General features: G+C 36.3%; 1 protein-coding gene across 1 annotated transcript; it reads left to right on the top strand.

The window, feature by feature from the left end:
• Positions 1 to 3,571: 3,571 nt before the first annotated feature.
• LOC123554165 (galactose-3-O-sulfotransferase 3-like) lies at positions 3,572 to 13,791 on the top strand. Its single transcript, XM_045344109.2, has 5 exons — positions 3,572 to 3,809; positions 7,914 to 7,951; positions 8,721 to 8,847; positions 9,601 to 9,707; positions 11,246 to 13,791. Exons 1-5 carry the CDS (start codon positions 3,807 to 3,809, stop codon positions 12,168 to 12,170), a joined length of 1,200 nt encoding a protein of 399 aa, XP_045200044.2. The 5' UTR covers positions 3,572 to 3,806; the 3' UTR covers positions 12,171 to 13,791.
• The last annotated feature ends 1,783 nt before the right edge of the window (positions 13,792 to 15,574 follow it).

Raw genomic sequence — 15,574 nt, 5'->3', positions numbered from 1 at the left:
AGAACAATATAGAACAGAAAGCGAGACACTTGTTTCTGCACAACATTGTGATCAAATTTAGATTATATGTCTTATATTTAAACAACCATCTTTGCAGCATTTTTCTGTAGATTTATATACCGCATGCACCATTTCCACCCCCTATAAACAACTGTACTCGCCCTCTTCCTGTTGCGACTGATCTAAACAAACAACTGACAAGCCGAAGGTCGTCTTCAAATTAATTATTTTGCTTTATACGGTCTGTGTATTTAAGTTTTACTATAAGTTGAACATAAATATGTGTATGTAGTGATATAACAGATGAAACTGACAAGTAATGTTTACAAAATGCTGACAAAATGTTGACTGATCACAGTCATTGCATGGAAATTCACGCGACCAAGTCAGGAAACTGGTGTATAACATGTCAAATTGATTTGCAGTTGTTTTCTGAAAAAAAGTATGCATACTCCATAAATATATGTAAATATGATGTTGCATAGCTGTTGTGATTTTGAAAGAAATTACTTTTTATCTAGAAGGTAAAAAACATTCGCTGTATGCCGACTTGCCAATTTTGATATTTGATCTGAACTCTTAATTATTTGCGACTGACCCTGTATTCACTTTGATTTATGTCCTTTAAGGGCGTAGATGAAATAAAAATACATACCTAAAAATACATACCGAAGTGTCTTTATCGATCAGTCTTCATGTATATAATGTCATTTAATGTCAAACCCCTCGTGCAATGCATGTAGGGGTGTTTACTGATCGACGCCGTCAATACTGCAGTCCACAAACGGTCAGTGGCTTCGATCTGGCGCCGTTTCACTACCAATCTTCTAACACCCCATTTTCTTTTCATATATGTAAGGGTTTCAATGGGTTGAAATACTAGACAGTATAGTAAATGGATCTAAACTGTGGCTTATTTACACTAGAACCCTATGGGAAATGTTTTACTGGTATATAACCTCTACAATAACACGCATTCTCCATTTTATGTGTAACAAACGTAGAAAAGGCACGCATATAAACCGTATTTCTATCTTTCTAGAAGCTAGAGCTGCCGCCTAACGGTCGCTAAATTATACCCCCGCTTCCGCCATCCTGAACCAATTCATTTTAAAAATAAAAAGTACAAGCGGAGACAAGGATTATATACAATTGTATATTAGGATGCATAAACAAGTAACATAAGTTATGGTGCAGACATGAAAAATCGTCCCTTTATTTTAACCTTGGAGCAAGGGACAAGCTGGGGTCAGTCTTATCGAAACATCGTATCGTACGACCAAAATTTTGTCTGAACACTCTTGCTGGTACCAGAAACAAATGTTCAAGATTTTTTGTGTAGGCCTACGGACAGGTAACATGTTTTCTGTATAATGTGTCCATATTCTAAGAAAACAGATATCACAGTTTTGACCTATGATCGATTTTAGTCGTAACTGTGTTTAATAGGACGGGTCCCTGTGTCTTATGCGCTACACATCGGCTTATGATGGTGAATATTTGTAACTGGTTATTTCAGAATCCTTTCATGCATAAAGACGTTATGGCCCGGAGACGAAAAATAAACCGATCCTATTTTTGACATTTGACCTCGAAATGTGACCTTGACCTTGGAGCTTGGGAACTGTGTCTTGTGGTAAAAACATCGTCTCATGATGATGAACATTTGTGTTAGGTTATTTTAGAACCCCTTAATGCACAAAGAAGTTATGGCATGGACACGAGAAATGGGCATTTATTACCTTTGACCTCTTAAGTGTGATACTGACTTTAAAGAGAAAAGAAAAAGAAGAGGACGGGCGTTAACTACATATTGCCTATGTGTGTGTGAAGTTTGAGAGAGGTAGGTGTAATAGTATTCAAGTAATTGTAGGACCAAATTTATGCGGACACATACAAACAGACCGGACAGACAGAGCGCATGGTGACTCCTATATACACCCCACCCCCCACCCCTTGCGGGTTATAATTATGAAGAAATACTACAGGGGCAAGGGAAAATAAACAATAAACAAGTCAGTTGCTAGCAGGCATAGAGTCTTTTTTACGAAAGTCGCAAACATTTGTACATTACTTCAAGCAAACATGCATACAGTCAGGACATCGCACCGAATCCTCTTTCATTAAGGTTTTAGCAATGATTTTATTTAATTTTATCAAACAAGTATTGTTTCTTTATCCACGAAATAGTGGGATTTATATGTAGATCATTCTTCAAGCAAGAAAATATGTACTTTTCATGCTGACAATGTGCAATTTCTGGACAAAATCAGTGATCAATCAAGTTTGTTGCTAACTACCACATTATATAAAGAAACAAATTATGTTCAGCTTCCAATAAAATATAAATACACACACCAACAAAGCACGTTTATCACCTTAAAATAGTTTTGTCCAACTTTTAGCGGTCAGCTTGTTGTTTTGATCGGTCGCAACAGGAAGAGGGGGAGTACAGTCGTTTATAGGGGATGATTTCTGTTTAAACATTACACTTCTCCTGAGCTCCCGCCACGCGCACATCGCGGAGAAGGCATGCAGCTCCACCGTCATAAATATATTGAGGTCAGCTGTTGGAGTTGCAACGAAGGGCGGGAGCAGTGGTCCTAAGAAGGGTGGTTTACCTTCCTCAGTTCAGAGTTGTCTACGAACGCAGAACATAGTACTCCGAGAGGATTACGACAGATCAGCATGAAAAGACACCCGTCGACACTCTACGATGAAGACGATGGCGCAGATATTCTCTCTCATATGGGTCTCCCGGCAGAAAGTATAAATAAACTTAAATGAAGAAGAAAAATAAACATCACATTTCAGTGCAAAACACCAGATGGTCCTCAGGTTAAACTGTGCTTGGTTTCAATAAAAATAGGCAAAAGTACAAATATTGCGGCCGATTAGTTCAATAGGGAGAAAGCAGATGATAACTGTTGGAAGAGTCCCGTGACGATATTTCTGAGGTTACTCGACCTCCATCCACGAGAACTAGCGTTTTGCAGGATCCATAGATTCTAAGTAGCGTTGAATGTTAAAAAACATCATAAGATAGGATAAGATCAGATTTATGTTGATAAGGCAAGATTATTTTTGTGTCGGCAAGACTACATCAATTAAACATATAGAGGATATTTGTTTGATCAAAATCAAGATCAAAATATATATATTTCACCAAGCGAACACCATGCAATATTTGATATGAGAATGTAAATTAAGATCTTCACAAGTGAAATATATTTTGATCTTGCATGTAAAACAAACACATCTTCTCTTCATTTCATGTTTTTACTAAGTTTACCCATATTTTAGTTTCTTACCAGTGATAAATTTACTGTGAAAAATTCCAGATATAATACTCTATGATTTCGATAATTCACTGAAAAGGATGTAATAAAAGCGGTGTAAAGAGCGCATTTTACCAACAATTAAGTTAAATTAATATAAATGAAAGAACGTTAAAAACCGTTACGATAAAACTTGCATTATATATAATTTGTAATTGCTTTTCAATTACTTCGCTCGAAAAGTGGTATAGTATTTGTAATAGGTACACAAAAGGATCATAGTTATTCTTACCGAGCCCATGCGTTTGTCACGGCTGGTATTGTGTTAAAATTAGTCACCCGTACGAAATATACTTGCCCATGCGGAAAGGTGTATGTTATATTTGGGAGAAAAATGTGGTTTAATATGGATCTGTGTAACTAAAAGGAACAAAAATTGACCTACGGCTAGTTAGAAATCGAGAATTTTCGGACACAAATGATGACCAATCTTTAAACATGGATAACTGAAGCGGATTTTTAACAAAAATGGTAAGTTTGGTTACTGATTTACTTCTTGTACCAGTCGTGTTTACCCTGTTTACAATAATGTCTGGCTATGTAGCTTAACCTAACCTAAAGAAATAATAATTATGTAAAATATAAATAAAATAGTATGTCGCTTGAGAACGTCATATATCTGATAACCAGCATAGACCAGTGGTAGTATTATATTTATTATATTATATTTATTGAATGGCTTGTCAGCCAACAGGTCAGTAGTCTAAACTATTACCCGAAGAAGGAGGTCCTCGGGCAATAGTTTTGACTGTTGACCGGCTTGACATTCAAATGCGCTTTTGTAATTTAAGGACTATAATTGGTTATAAATAGACCAGAAATAGTCCTGCGCATGTACTGTTCACAATATCAGAACATGTAAGAACGAGAGTACCAGACTAGCAGCTTCACAAACTACTTTATTAACCCTTACCATGCTAAATTTCTATAATGAACTTGTCCATCTTTCAATTTGGACAGTACCATTAACTGTTAAATAGGGTGCTTTAATATCAAAAATACTAACTGAATGGCGAACAGTGCAGATCATAATCAGACTGATCGTAAGTGCAGAATCAATCGTGTCTAGCATGAAGGGTTAAGGGAGATTTTTTGATAATAATGATTTTAAACAGATAAATATTAACTATGTTGTGGTTCTGTATATAACATGAAGAAATTCTGATGTGGAAATAACAGTTTGTGCTTACCAGGCTATAATAATGTATATAGGCGTCGCCTGCTATAAACTGTGAACTACAACTCATGGGGAGTCAGTAGCGCAGTGGTTGCCAAGGTGAAGTTAAACTAAAAGGCCAGCGATCCTGGTTCAGTTCCCGGCCGCGGCTGATATCCCGATTAGACTTTAGTTCTGGCTGATTTAGTTAAACTGGTTCTGTCTTAACCCAGCATACTGGGGAGGTCTATATGACCCCTCCGTGGGCTCGGATGGACCATCCATTCCAGGTGGGGACTTTCGTGGACTTAACCTGCGTTAAAACATGAAACTTTACCTTTAGCTTTTACCAGATTACTTTTACATAGTATACAGTAATGTCATTATACATTTATCAAAAAATATAACAATAGGCCGATTGAAAGGAGTCAATGACATCGATCAGTATACATGTTCAGACCGCTTATGCAATATAATACATGTTTATCACTCGGAGTTGTAAATTAAATTAGTTTAAAACACAAAAGATGTCCTGATATAATGTACATCCAAGTTCTGCCTTACGGACCGTTTAATTAAACCCTAGAATTCTAGGAAGAGGTAGGTGCTGGAACTAAAAATACAAACTTCAAGTAGGCACTACATTTTTTAGATATATGTATAGTTAACTGCATCAAAGTACACAGTCTGAAAAATAATTAAAATGTAATTTTCTGAAAAAGAGTTATTTGAGCTGAAAAAAAATGATCCTGGGTAAAGTATTTGGAAAAAATTGAGACAACTCTGCTAGAACCTCATGTAGCAACAACCACCACTTTTTGTTAATCCCCCGCCACGAGTGGTTGGGGGAGGGGGGCGGGGTTATTGGAATGGTATCCGTCCCGTCCTTCCTTCCTTCCGTAACATTTTGTGTCTGTATCTCCTAAACTCCTTGAAGGATTTTCATGAAACTTGGGTCAAATGATCTCTCATCAAGACAATGTGCAGAACCCATGGGTCAGCCATGTCGGCTCAAGGTCAAGGTCACATCTCAAGGTCAAAGGTTTGAGCCTTTCATTTCGTGCCCGCTCTGTATCTCCTAAATCCCTTGGAGGATAATCATGAAACTTGGACCAAATGATCACCTCATCAAGACGATTTGGAGAACCCATGAGTCAGCCATGTCGGCTCAAGGTCAAGGTCACAACTCAAGGTCAAAGGTTTGAGCCTTCAATTTTGTGTCCGCTCTGTATCTCATAAACCCCTTGAAGGATAATTATGAATCTTGGGTCAAATGATTATCTCATCAAGACGATGTGAAGAACTTATGAGTTAACCATGTTGGCCCAAGATCAAGGTCACAACTCCGGGTCAAATGTAGGAGCCTTCCATTTTGTGTCCGCTCTGTATTTCCTAAACCCCTTGAAGGATTTTGATGAAACTTGGGTCAATTAATCACCTCATCAAGACGATATGCAGAACTTATGTGTCAGCCATGTTGGCTCAATGTCAAGGTCACAACTCAAGGTCAAAGGTTTGAGCGTGCAGAATTCAAAATTCACCCCTGCCAGCTTAAGGTCAAGGTCACAACTCGACAATTTAATGGTACCACCCAATACCGTAACCCCTTTCACTATCCATAACAATGGCGGGGGATATAGCTGTCTTTCACACTGCCTTGTTAGTTTTGATTTTAATACTGGAATGAAATTATGTTTTTGGACTCTTATATGTGTATAAATGACAAATCAATGGTGTTTTTGATCATAAATATTACTGATAATTTTTATGGAGTGTTAAAGTGTCCTAGATTTTGACAGGTAACAACTTTTTTTCAGTTTTTTTTTTGTGCAAAAGTGACCGCAGTTAATTGCATTTTTTCTGCTACATGTATTCGATTTATTTTAACATGACTTATTCATCCATTGTAAAGGAAGATTTCCCTAGTTTCTTTAGAGAGATTACGAAGCCATTCAATAGATAAATATAAGTGAAAAATTAGCCCCATTCAAATACATGGTACTTTCACTTTGGAAAACAGTGTATAATTTCTAATCAGAAATCTGCACGTCTTTAAGTATTAAAAATCATATAGTATTTTAAATACCCTCAATGTAACATGATAGGATTGGAATACAAGCATTTCAATTTTTTGTGGACACATTTTTTCATGCAACCCATGCATTTTTAACCTCTAGGTATGAAAAAAGCATGCATAATTACCACCACAATCAGCAGTCTGAAAAGAGAACTATGTAAAGATCAAACCAGTTAAATGTCCCTGGAAAAAGTTTATGGAGAAAGTTTAACATTTTTTTGTGGTGAAATTTGTCAACAAACGGACGATTTGTTTGACAAAATGTCAAAACCCACAGAATTTCACATTTAAAAAGCTACTGCTGGAAAGAGAACAATATCTCCATATATATGTGTCTTAGTATGGAAAATATCTAGAAATATGAGAAAATCAAAGAAAATAATTCAGGACTGTTTGATGAATGACTGTGATATCCTGCATAGCACTTCACATAGATAGCTTTCTCAAAGTTTCCATTGCGAACAGGACGGTGTTCACTCAACAATTTCACTCTATAAACAGATAGTTTCCCTTGCATAAAGTCTCTAGAAGAGATCTACTGTTATATAATATAACTTATATAAATAATTAATTATTACGTGCACTGCCTAAGGTTACAAAACTGAAACTGGATACCTGTCTCAAAACTCCGGCATCTGATTGGTCTGTCCTGATCACAATCTTGGAATAGACCAATGACATGGCTTCATTTTTAGACTGGGCTCAAAATTTAGTTTTGTTACATTGGATGCGGGCGTTGAATGCATTCAGTATGCCGGAAGAAATTCGGATATATCACTGCTTCGTGTGGGCAAGTTGTCAGATACTTACGGTGAATAAGTTAATTCTGGTAGATTTAATATAACTCAGAAACATTTTGAAGTTAATGATCAATACTGAATTAGAAAAGAGCAAATTTGCAAACGATAACTTACATTCGAACAATTGAGGGATTGGGAATCGATGTATTTCATCTGCCTAGGAAAAAGACAAACAGTGTTATGTCAACATTGAGAATACCATGTCAATAACCGATGTGTGATCAGCGAACAATGCTAAATATTGACAAATTGACTAGTTATCAATTAATTTTGCTAAGTGGATTCGTGCGTAATAGCCCGTGAGACGAGTTTATATCATATGTAGTAAGCTATACCACGGCGTATCTTTTGGGTAAAGAAGTATGTCAAATCAAAATTTTACTTGTAGGTACAAAAAGTATACCAACATGTAGAAAACAAAACATAAAGGTACAAATCAGAAAATCAATGTACGCGGAGGTGTAATTTATATATCATAATTTACACATACACTTTTATACTTGCATGCACTTTTGAAAATACATCTAGTTTCTATTTTGCAGATTCGGGCACTGGAACTCTTCGTCAAAAGAAACTACCAGTAAGTATAAACTAAACAGGTTTAAAAGAAGCAACACATGTTTTTGGTAGAAATAACTACACCCGATTTGAGCATTAGCCGAAACGTGCCGGATGATCTTGTCGTCGGCGTACCCAAAGAAAACATTAACTAAAGATAAAATATTGTGACCACTATATACCTTTCCGTTACTAAGTCAATTAAGTAGGTTTTAGTTTGTCAGTCATACGGTGTCCAGTTAAGGCCATCGTGCAAAGAACACGTGATGCTACGACAGTATGATGGCACGATAGTAAGGACATGACAGTTCGATAGCACGGTGGTGGAGCAAAGACACAATTGCGATGTAACAAAATCACAGTGATGATGGAACAAAGTCAAAGTGGTGACGGATCGAAGACACGATGGGGATGGAGAGAACACAAGTGCCGAAGACGCAATACTACGATGACAGGATGATGACGGAGCGATATAACAAAAAGCACGACGCAGGAGACGCGGCCTTTTTCACTGTGAATTCGCTTCATCACCATCGTGTTATCGTACTGTTATAATAGCGCATCTTCGACCAGTCATAGAATCTCTCCATCATTGTTCCATGAGGCATCCTAGTATCGTGTCTCCTTCATCTTGCATTTCATCACCATCGTGCCATCGTACCGTCGTATCATCAACATCCTGTCGTGCCATTCCGTGTATTTGATGCGATAGCGATATCACGATGGTCCTGTCGAGACACCTTACTTATATTTGGTCAGATATATATATATATTTATTTTGTCAATTACAGATTGATTTTGGTAGCGATAGTGTTGTTTGCTGTTCTGTCAATAAGACTGCCTCCCTCCTCCAGCCAGTATTATCGTACTCCTGGTGACATTTACCGTCGTCTGGAACTCGAGAATTCTCCATTCAAGGTTTGTTTTGCCCTTTCAGTTTCACTAACCAAAGTTAGCATGTGTTCTCAATATACATGTATGTTTATAAAATGACTACTAATACACGCAACATGAAAGAGTTGCAGTTATTTTCGGCACGTGGTGATAACTTCCTAAAACAATTCTGACAATACTAGTATAATGTATAAATCTCGTGAAATGAACATGTTCGATACGGTTTTACAAGAATCTGTCTCTTGTTGAAGGTGCGGATAGAAGTATCTGGCTTGCCATCCACAACTACAACCCGTATTAAAGGAAACGAACTTAAAGGAATCTTTAAAGCACTGTTTTATTATAGTCGCATATGAATTTGCGAATTCATTCATTCATTAATTACAGCACATTAGCCATCTTAACATGGGGCAACATTTCAAGCTGGCCGGTAGTCGTAGAAAAGAGTGTATATCAACCCCATCAAACCTATTAACTGGCGTACAAACCCCTAACAGCAGGGAACAATCCTGTATAACATAAGATATATAGATTCAGTGCTCCAATATATATGTTTGTTAAGGCATGTATTTGCTATGCAAGCTTAATTATACAGTGTATGCGATCAGTAAATCACAATATACGGAGTAGAGAGTATTCATTTTAGTAGATTTGTCCCCCGTAGAATTATCTATCACTTTAACAGTGTCATCATATATAGATAGGAATTCAAATTGCGCTTCCTCGCAAATAATCAAAAACAAACAACTGCACCAGCTAAAACTATTCTGATTTCAGGTCATAACAACAACAGCAGAAAAGGTAATTGACAATAGGATATATCACGTTGCTTTTCTGAAGGTTCACAAGAGCGGAAGTACAACTGCACAGAATATTTTTCTGCGGTAAGCTTATATTTAGTGCAATTAATTCATGAACTATGCTTGTGTGATCTTGTTATATGTACACGTTTTGGCAAGACGTCAAATTTTCTTGTCTCCGTATCAGTTTTTCATCACTTCTTTATTTTGAAATACATTTGTAAATAGTGATCTTAATTTTAGAAAATAATTGTAAGAACTACCTGGCAGGCTTCTAAAATGGTTTGTACATCTATGGGCTAACTGATTATAAAACGGTTATATATTATACGGAAATTCTTTTTAAAACTGGTTTGATTTTCTTTCTTTAGCGCAGTTAATTCATATTACATCCAGGGTTTCAGAAATCCCATGTCCGGAGCCCGGGGGCTACCAGAAAATTCTGTCGGGCTACTAATTTTTTTCAGAGCGTGTCTGGCGGGCTACCTTGAAACTCCGTATCGAGTAGCCCGGAAATCAATAATTTAGTCTTCAAATATAATTTTGATAGCTGTCTATAATCCCCTTGTTTATCAGAAGATACATGCCCGAGGCTTTAATTATCTTAACACCTGCTGTCACATTCGGCAAACAATTAACAGTTTAATCGTACCCGCAGGCAAATGTTTACAAAACATGTGCAAGATTGATTTTAGACTGATCCAGTAACATCAAAGTCGTTGATTGGTACTGTCTAAAACAATATGCAAACCAGTCTTAAAATTACGTCATTTTAGCGCCACCTGCCAAAGTGTACTTTCGGTTTCGCTGACCTCAATATTTATCGAGCGATATTTGGTATTGAGGCAGTTTAGTGCTTACATTGATTGTTTATGCTTTTCAATTTAAATACTTGCCTAACATGCAAAAAAAATCGACCATGATTTTGCAAAATATCCGAAAGTATACAGAATTTTGGACAAACATAAATTCGAATAAGCGAAAACACATTGTCAAAAAACTGAGAGACGTTATATATGCGGTTCTAGTCCGTTTATTAAACCATGCAGATGTTAAGAATGAGACAGGATCAACTTTAAATAATTTTGAGATAAATTACAATTCATACAGCTCTAAATTAGTAAGTTTTAAGGAATTTGCAAGTTTATAAAAAATTATTTGCATTCCTTTTATTTTATTGCCATGTTGCAATAATTATCAGGAGTATTCCTGATAATATTTCTCAGTTTAAAAACATGTAGTTTTATCTTTTAAAATGAGAAAAAGGAGTAATGATAATTGCTATTTAAGAGAACAAAATTTATAACAATCTGCGTATGGCTAAAATTATGAAACCTCTAATAATTTAATCATTCCATTTGCTGTAATAAATTTGCAGATTTCTGAAACCCTGTACATCACACCTTATTTGTCTATATTGTATTCTGCATGTTTTCAGATAACATGAAAGTCCGATTAAATAAGCGAATATGGTCTTCATTTTGGGATTTATGCAAATTATTTTGAGAAAATGCATGTTTATTAAAACGTCGCTAGCAAAATCCCATCTGAGTGCCACACAGTAACTGTTTTCCTAACACATTCTTTTGGTCTAGAGTATATTATACTGATATTTTTTTCAGGTTCGGCTGGGAGCACAACCTAACATTCGTCCTTCCGCCAGCTCATAATGTATTTAAATACCCAAACATTATAAGTCTTCGAGAAGCTATGCACAAAAACAACACTTTGCCGCCGCCGAAAGGGAAACTCTACGAAATGTTGTGTAACCATGTGATCTACAATCGCGAAGTGTTCCGAAGTTACATGCCAAACGACACTTTTTATGTAGGAATTTTACGAGAACCATACGAATTCTTTAAGTCCACTTTAAATTATCTAAGACCTGGATATTTGTATAATAAAATTAAAACTAGTGTCCCGGCTTCAGATTTCCTTAAAAATCCTCTGAAATATGAGCCAAAGAGCGCGCTGTTTTCATTTACAAATAACAGAATGGCGGTGGAGTTTGGCTGTCCAGAAGATGTCGTGAAATCTAATGACATACAGAAAATTGCTGAGTTTGTGAAGAATGTGGATACAGACTTTAATCTAGTCATTATCGCCGAGCACTTTGAGGAGTCAGTTGTTCTGTTGCGACGATATCTACGCTGGTCAACAAAGGAAGTTCTATATTTAGATAAAAATATCGCAAAACATAAAAATGAAACGAAACTAGTTGGGCCATACGATAGGCAGATGTACAAACGTTGGGCTAGAATAGACTATGCCCTGTATGAACATTTTTTTAAGAAGCTCCGAGATCAAATCCGGGAAGAAGGGTACGATTTTGATGATGAATTGTTGCATTTCAAAGAAATTCGTAGAATGGTTTCAGAATTTTGTGGCGGTGATTCAAAGAAAACTGGCGCAAAATTGGTTGTTCAAAAATCTAAATGGAGCGTTGGCTTTGAAGTTACCAATAATGACTGTGTTCTTCTCAAAAAATCAGAAATTCCATTTGTACAAGATATAAGACTCAGACAATATGGTTCGAAAGACATCTAGGCTGTGGAATTATTTGATATAAGCATTATCGTCTAAACGTGAATTTCATATCCGTCCTAGATCTATGTTTTTCGTTGAATTCTCGTTTTTCGTTATAGTTTGATACATTTAGTAAGCAATAGTAAAATAACTTATCATTATTTTGTAATTTAAAACTTTCCTTCCTTGTAAATACATATTAAGCCTCTTGTAAGACAAGGAATTTATTTCTGGCGTCGGGACAGTTACTTTCATTGAGATCACAAATCATACTGACTTTCTTTTGGATATTTTGTTTTGTAATTCAGTTGAATGCAGTTTGTCTGGTACGAAATCTAGATGTAATAGAGACAATCCTCAGTAGGCCAGTTATGGTGGCTGATTTCTGCTATTGCATGTTCGCGCATTGGAAGGACGCCAGAACGACAAATAGTTGCATTTCGTTTTGTCGTATTGACACGCTAGTTTGTCGTTTTGACGCTCTTCAAGTGGCAGAAATCAATCATCATAGTCAGTCTGATGAAATTTTATAGCAAGGACTATCTCCCACATATATTTTAATATAAGGGGACACCACTGTGTAGGAATTAGATTCATACCTGTATAAAAAATATTTACATTCTCCCAGTTCTTTCCTTTGAAAATTATGACGTTCATTTTTATGGACTGCAAAAGTTAAAGCCTATAGACGTTATTTGTTTGTCTCAGTGTAAGATATTTATGCTAGTATAGCTATTTAGTAGGGTCATTTTATCTGTAGATCTACCTTGATCTGCCTCGAATGTGATCCGGCTGGGCAAAATACACGAAAGCCAAATGCATCATTGCAGATCTATGCACTGCTTTAATACCCTTTTATTATATACATATACATATTTCTAAACATTAACTATACTTTCGGGCAAGTAAGACTGAAAAATTGTTTGAAATGCTGAATTTTTTCACAGTGGCAGACGTCATCATTGCGTCATGTCTGACGTCCTATTTGATGTTACAACTAAACCAAGAAATATTTTCCGTATCTAATCAGAGTTGAATACAGGGTTATGTATACAGGTTGTATTTCAGACACGGAATTCGTATATAGATTTTCCGATTATTTATAATTCATTTTTTTTTTTGCATTCAAGTGCGGTTCCGTACCAGTGAAATTAAAAAATGGTATTTTCACTGAAACAGTGAAAATCACTGATATATTCCAGTATTAGTATTTCACCGAAACGCACCGCTGGCATAAACTCACGGGGAAAGTTCCTTAGAATACGTCATAGTTGATCATAATTAAATACAACAAAATAATTATGTGCAATCTTTTAAAAATAAAATATAATGTAAATAGGAGAAATGAAATAACGTTTTTGAAGTTTAATGCGGAATTAACCTAGAATATGGATATGCCGTTCATTTCGCGTAAACTCCGAAAAATGAATAAATTCATTTCTTAAAAACGATTTCTGAATCAAAAATTACATTTTATCTCCTATTGGAAGCTGTTCAAAGCAGGTAATGTGTATTACTTAAATGTTTATTTCTATTTTATTTTTCATTTTATTTGAATGTATCTGTTTATACATTGCATCTGTTTGTTTTGTAAACAATCAGCATATTTGCAGAATGCAATAAAATGTTACGAATTCTTTTATATTATCTTATATCTTGTATTAGCAGACTATATTATCATAATTTAATGGTAAAAAGTATGACTACATTTGAGCTATGGCCAACAAAGCATCACAGGCGAAAAACCTAGGTTAATCTATAAAATACTGCACAAGACCCGTACTCATCAAATTTTAAAGTCTGAAACTTTGATTTAAACAAAAAGGGCAAATATTCATTAAAGAAATTAATGAAACATTGCATGTGTCTTTATCATGATATGAACTTGCGCACCTTCTATTTTTCGTCTGACTCCGCCCCCTATTTCCACAGCTATGGCCCTGAATAGTCAAAAATGCACATTTTCACCTTGTGACGCGCCTAGCTAAAAAGTATTTGATTTAAATTAATGAAATCTTGCATGTGTCTTTATCATGATATGAACTTGCGCACCTCCTATTTTTCGTCTGGCTCCGCCCCCTATTTCTAGAGTTATGGTCCATGAAACAGTCAAAAATGCACATTTTCACCTTGTGACACGCCTAGCTCAAAAAGTATTTAATAAGAATTGATTAAACCTTGCAGGAGTCTTTATCATGATATGAACTTGCGCACCTTCTATTTTTCATCTGGGTCCGCCCCCTATTTCCAGAGTTATGGCCCCTGAAATACACATTTTCATCTTGTGGAGCGTCTAACTCAAAAAGTATTTCATATAAATGGATGAAACCTTGCATGAGTCTTTATCATAACATGAACTTGCGCACCTCCTATTTTTATGCCCCGGCATCTACTGATGCGGGAGGCATATAGTGATCGTCCTGTCCGTCCGTCCGTACGAGGTTATCCAAATGGGACCGTTTCGTCTAGCATCAATATCCCTTACTAGAATGACTTGATACTAATGCAGATGTAACCTGTGACCATTCCTCATCTTCAGACATCACCTGACCTCAGTTTGACCTTGACCTTTACCTCATTTTGGACTTAGGTTGCTTCATATGGGCCATCTCTTGGTTAACCAAATGGGACCGTTTCGTCTAGCATCAATACCGCTTACAAGAATGAATTGCTACTAATACAGATGTAACCTGTGACCATTCCTCATCTTCAAACATCACCTGACCTTAGTTTGACCTTGACCTTATTTTGGACTTAGGTTGCTTTGTATCGACAAGGATGCCACCGGGGGCATCAAGCGTTTATTGAACGCAGCTCCTTGTTTTTGTCTGCCTCCGCCCCCTATTTCCAGTTATTGCCCCTGAAATAGTTAGTTAAAATGCACATTTTCACCTTCTGATGCATCTAGCTAAAAAAGAATATGATATAAATGGATGAAAACTTGCACGAGTCTTTATCATGATTTGTGCACCTCTTATTTTTTGGCAGGCTCCAGCCCCTATTTTTTTAGTTATGGCCCCTGAAATAGTCAGAAATGCATTTTTTTCACCTAATAATGTGCCTAGCTCAAAAAGTATTTGGTGTTAATTCATGAAACCTTGCTTGAGTCTTTATTATGATGTCATGTAATTTTTAGCACAAATGGTGTGAAAGGTCATTTGCCACTTTCTATTGTAGAAATGTCTTTTTGAAGTTTGTCTGTATTAGGATTTTGTAAACGAGACAGACGTCAGTAAAGAGCCTTAATGGTGAGCTAACAGTGGAAACAAGAGCAGCGCCTTGCGGGTGCAGACGCTCATCTGATTTGTTTGTCTCTGGATAATAGAAATATTGTCCTACCCACGAGTCCAAAAGGGGCCATAATTCTTGCAAAAAAACACAACAAAACAATGTAGAGTTATGGTACTTGCTGTGCAAAGTCAGCT

This window comes from Mercenaria mercenaria, chromosome 7 (genome assembly GCF_021730395.1).
Source record: "Mercenaria mercenaria strain notata chromosome 7, MADL_Memer_1, whole genome shotgun sequence".
Lineage (NCBI taxonomy): Eukaryota > Metazoa > Mollusca > Bivalvia > Venerida > Veneridae > Mercenaria > Mercenaria mercenaria.
This window is presented reverse-complemented; position numbering and strand designations above follow the sequence as displayed.

Bases quoted from the DNA above. Each gene is read 5' to 3' on its own strand.
- LOC123554165 (XM_045344109.2), top strand. The intron at 7,952-8,720 runs GTAAGTATAAAC...TGTCAATTACAG, and splicing joins TTCGTCAAAAGAAACTACCA to ATTGATTTTGGTAGCGATAG. The intron at 8,848-9,600 runs GTTTGTTTTGCC...TTCTGATTTCAG, and splicing joins TCGAGAATTCTCCATTCAAG to GTCATAACAACAACAGCAGA.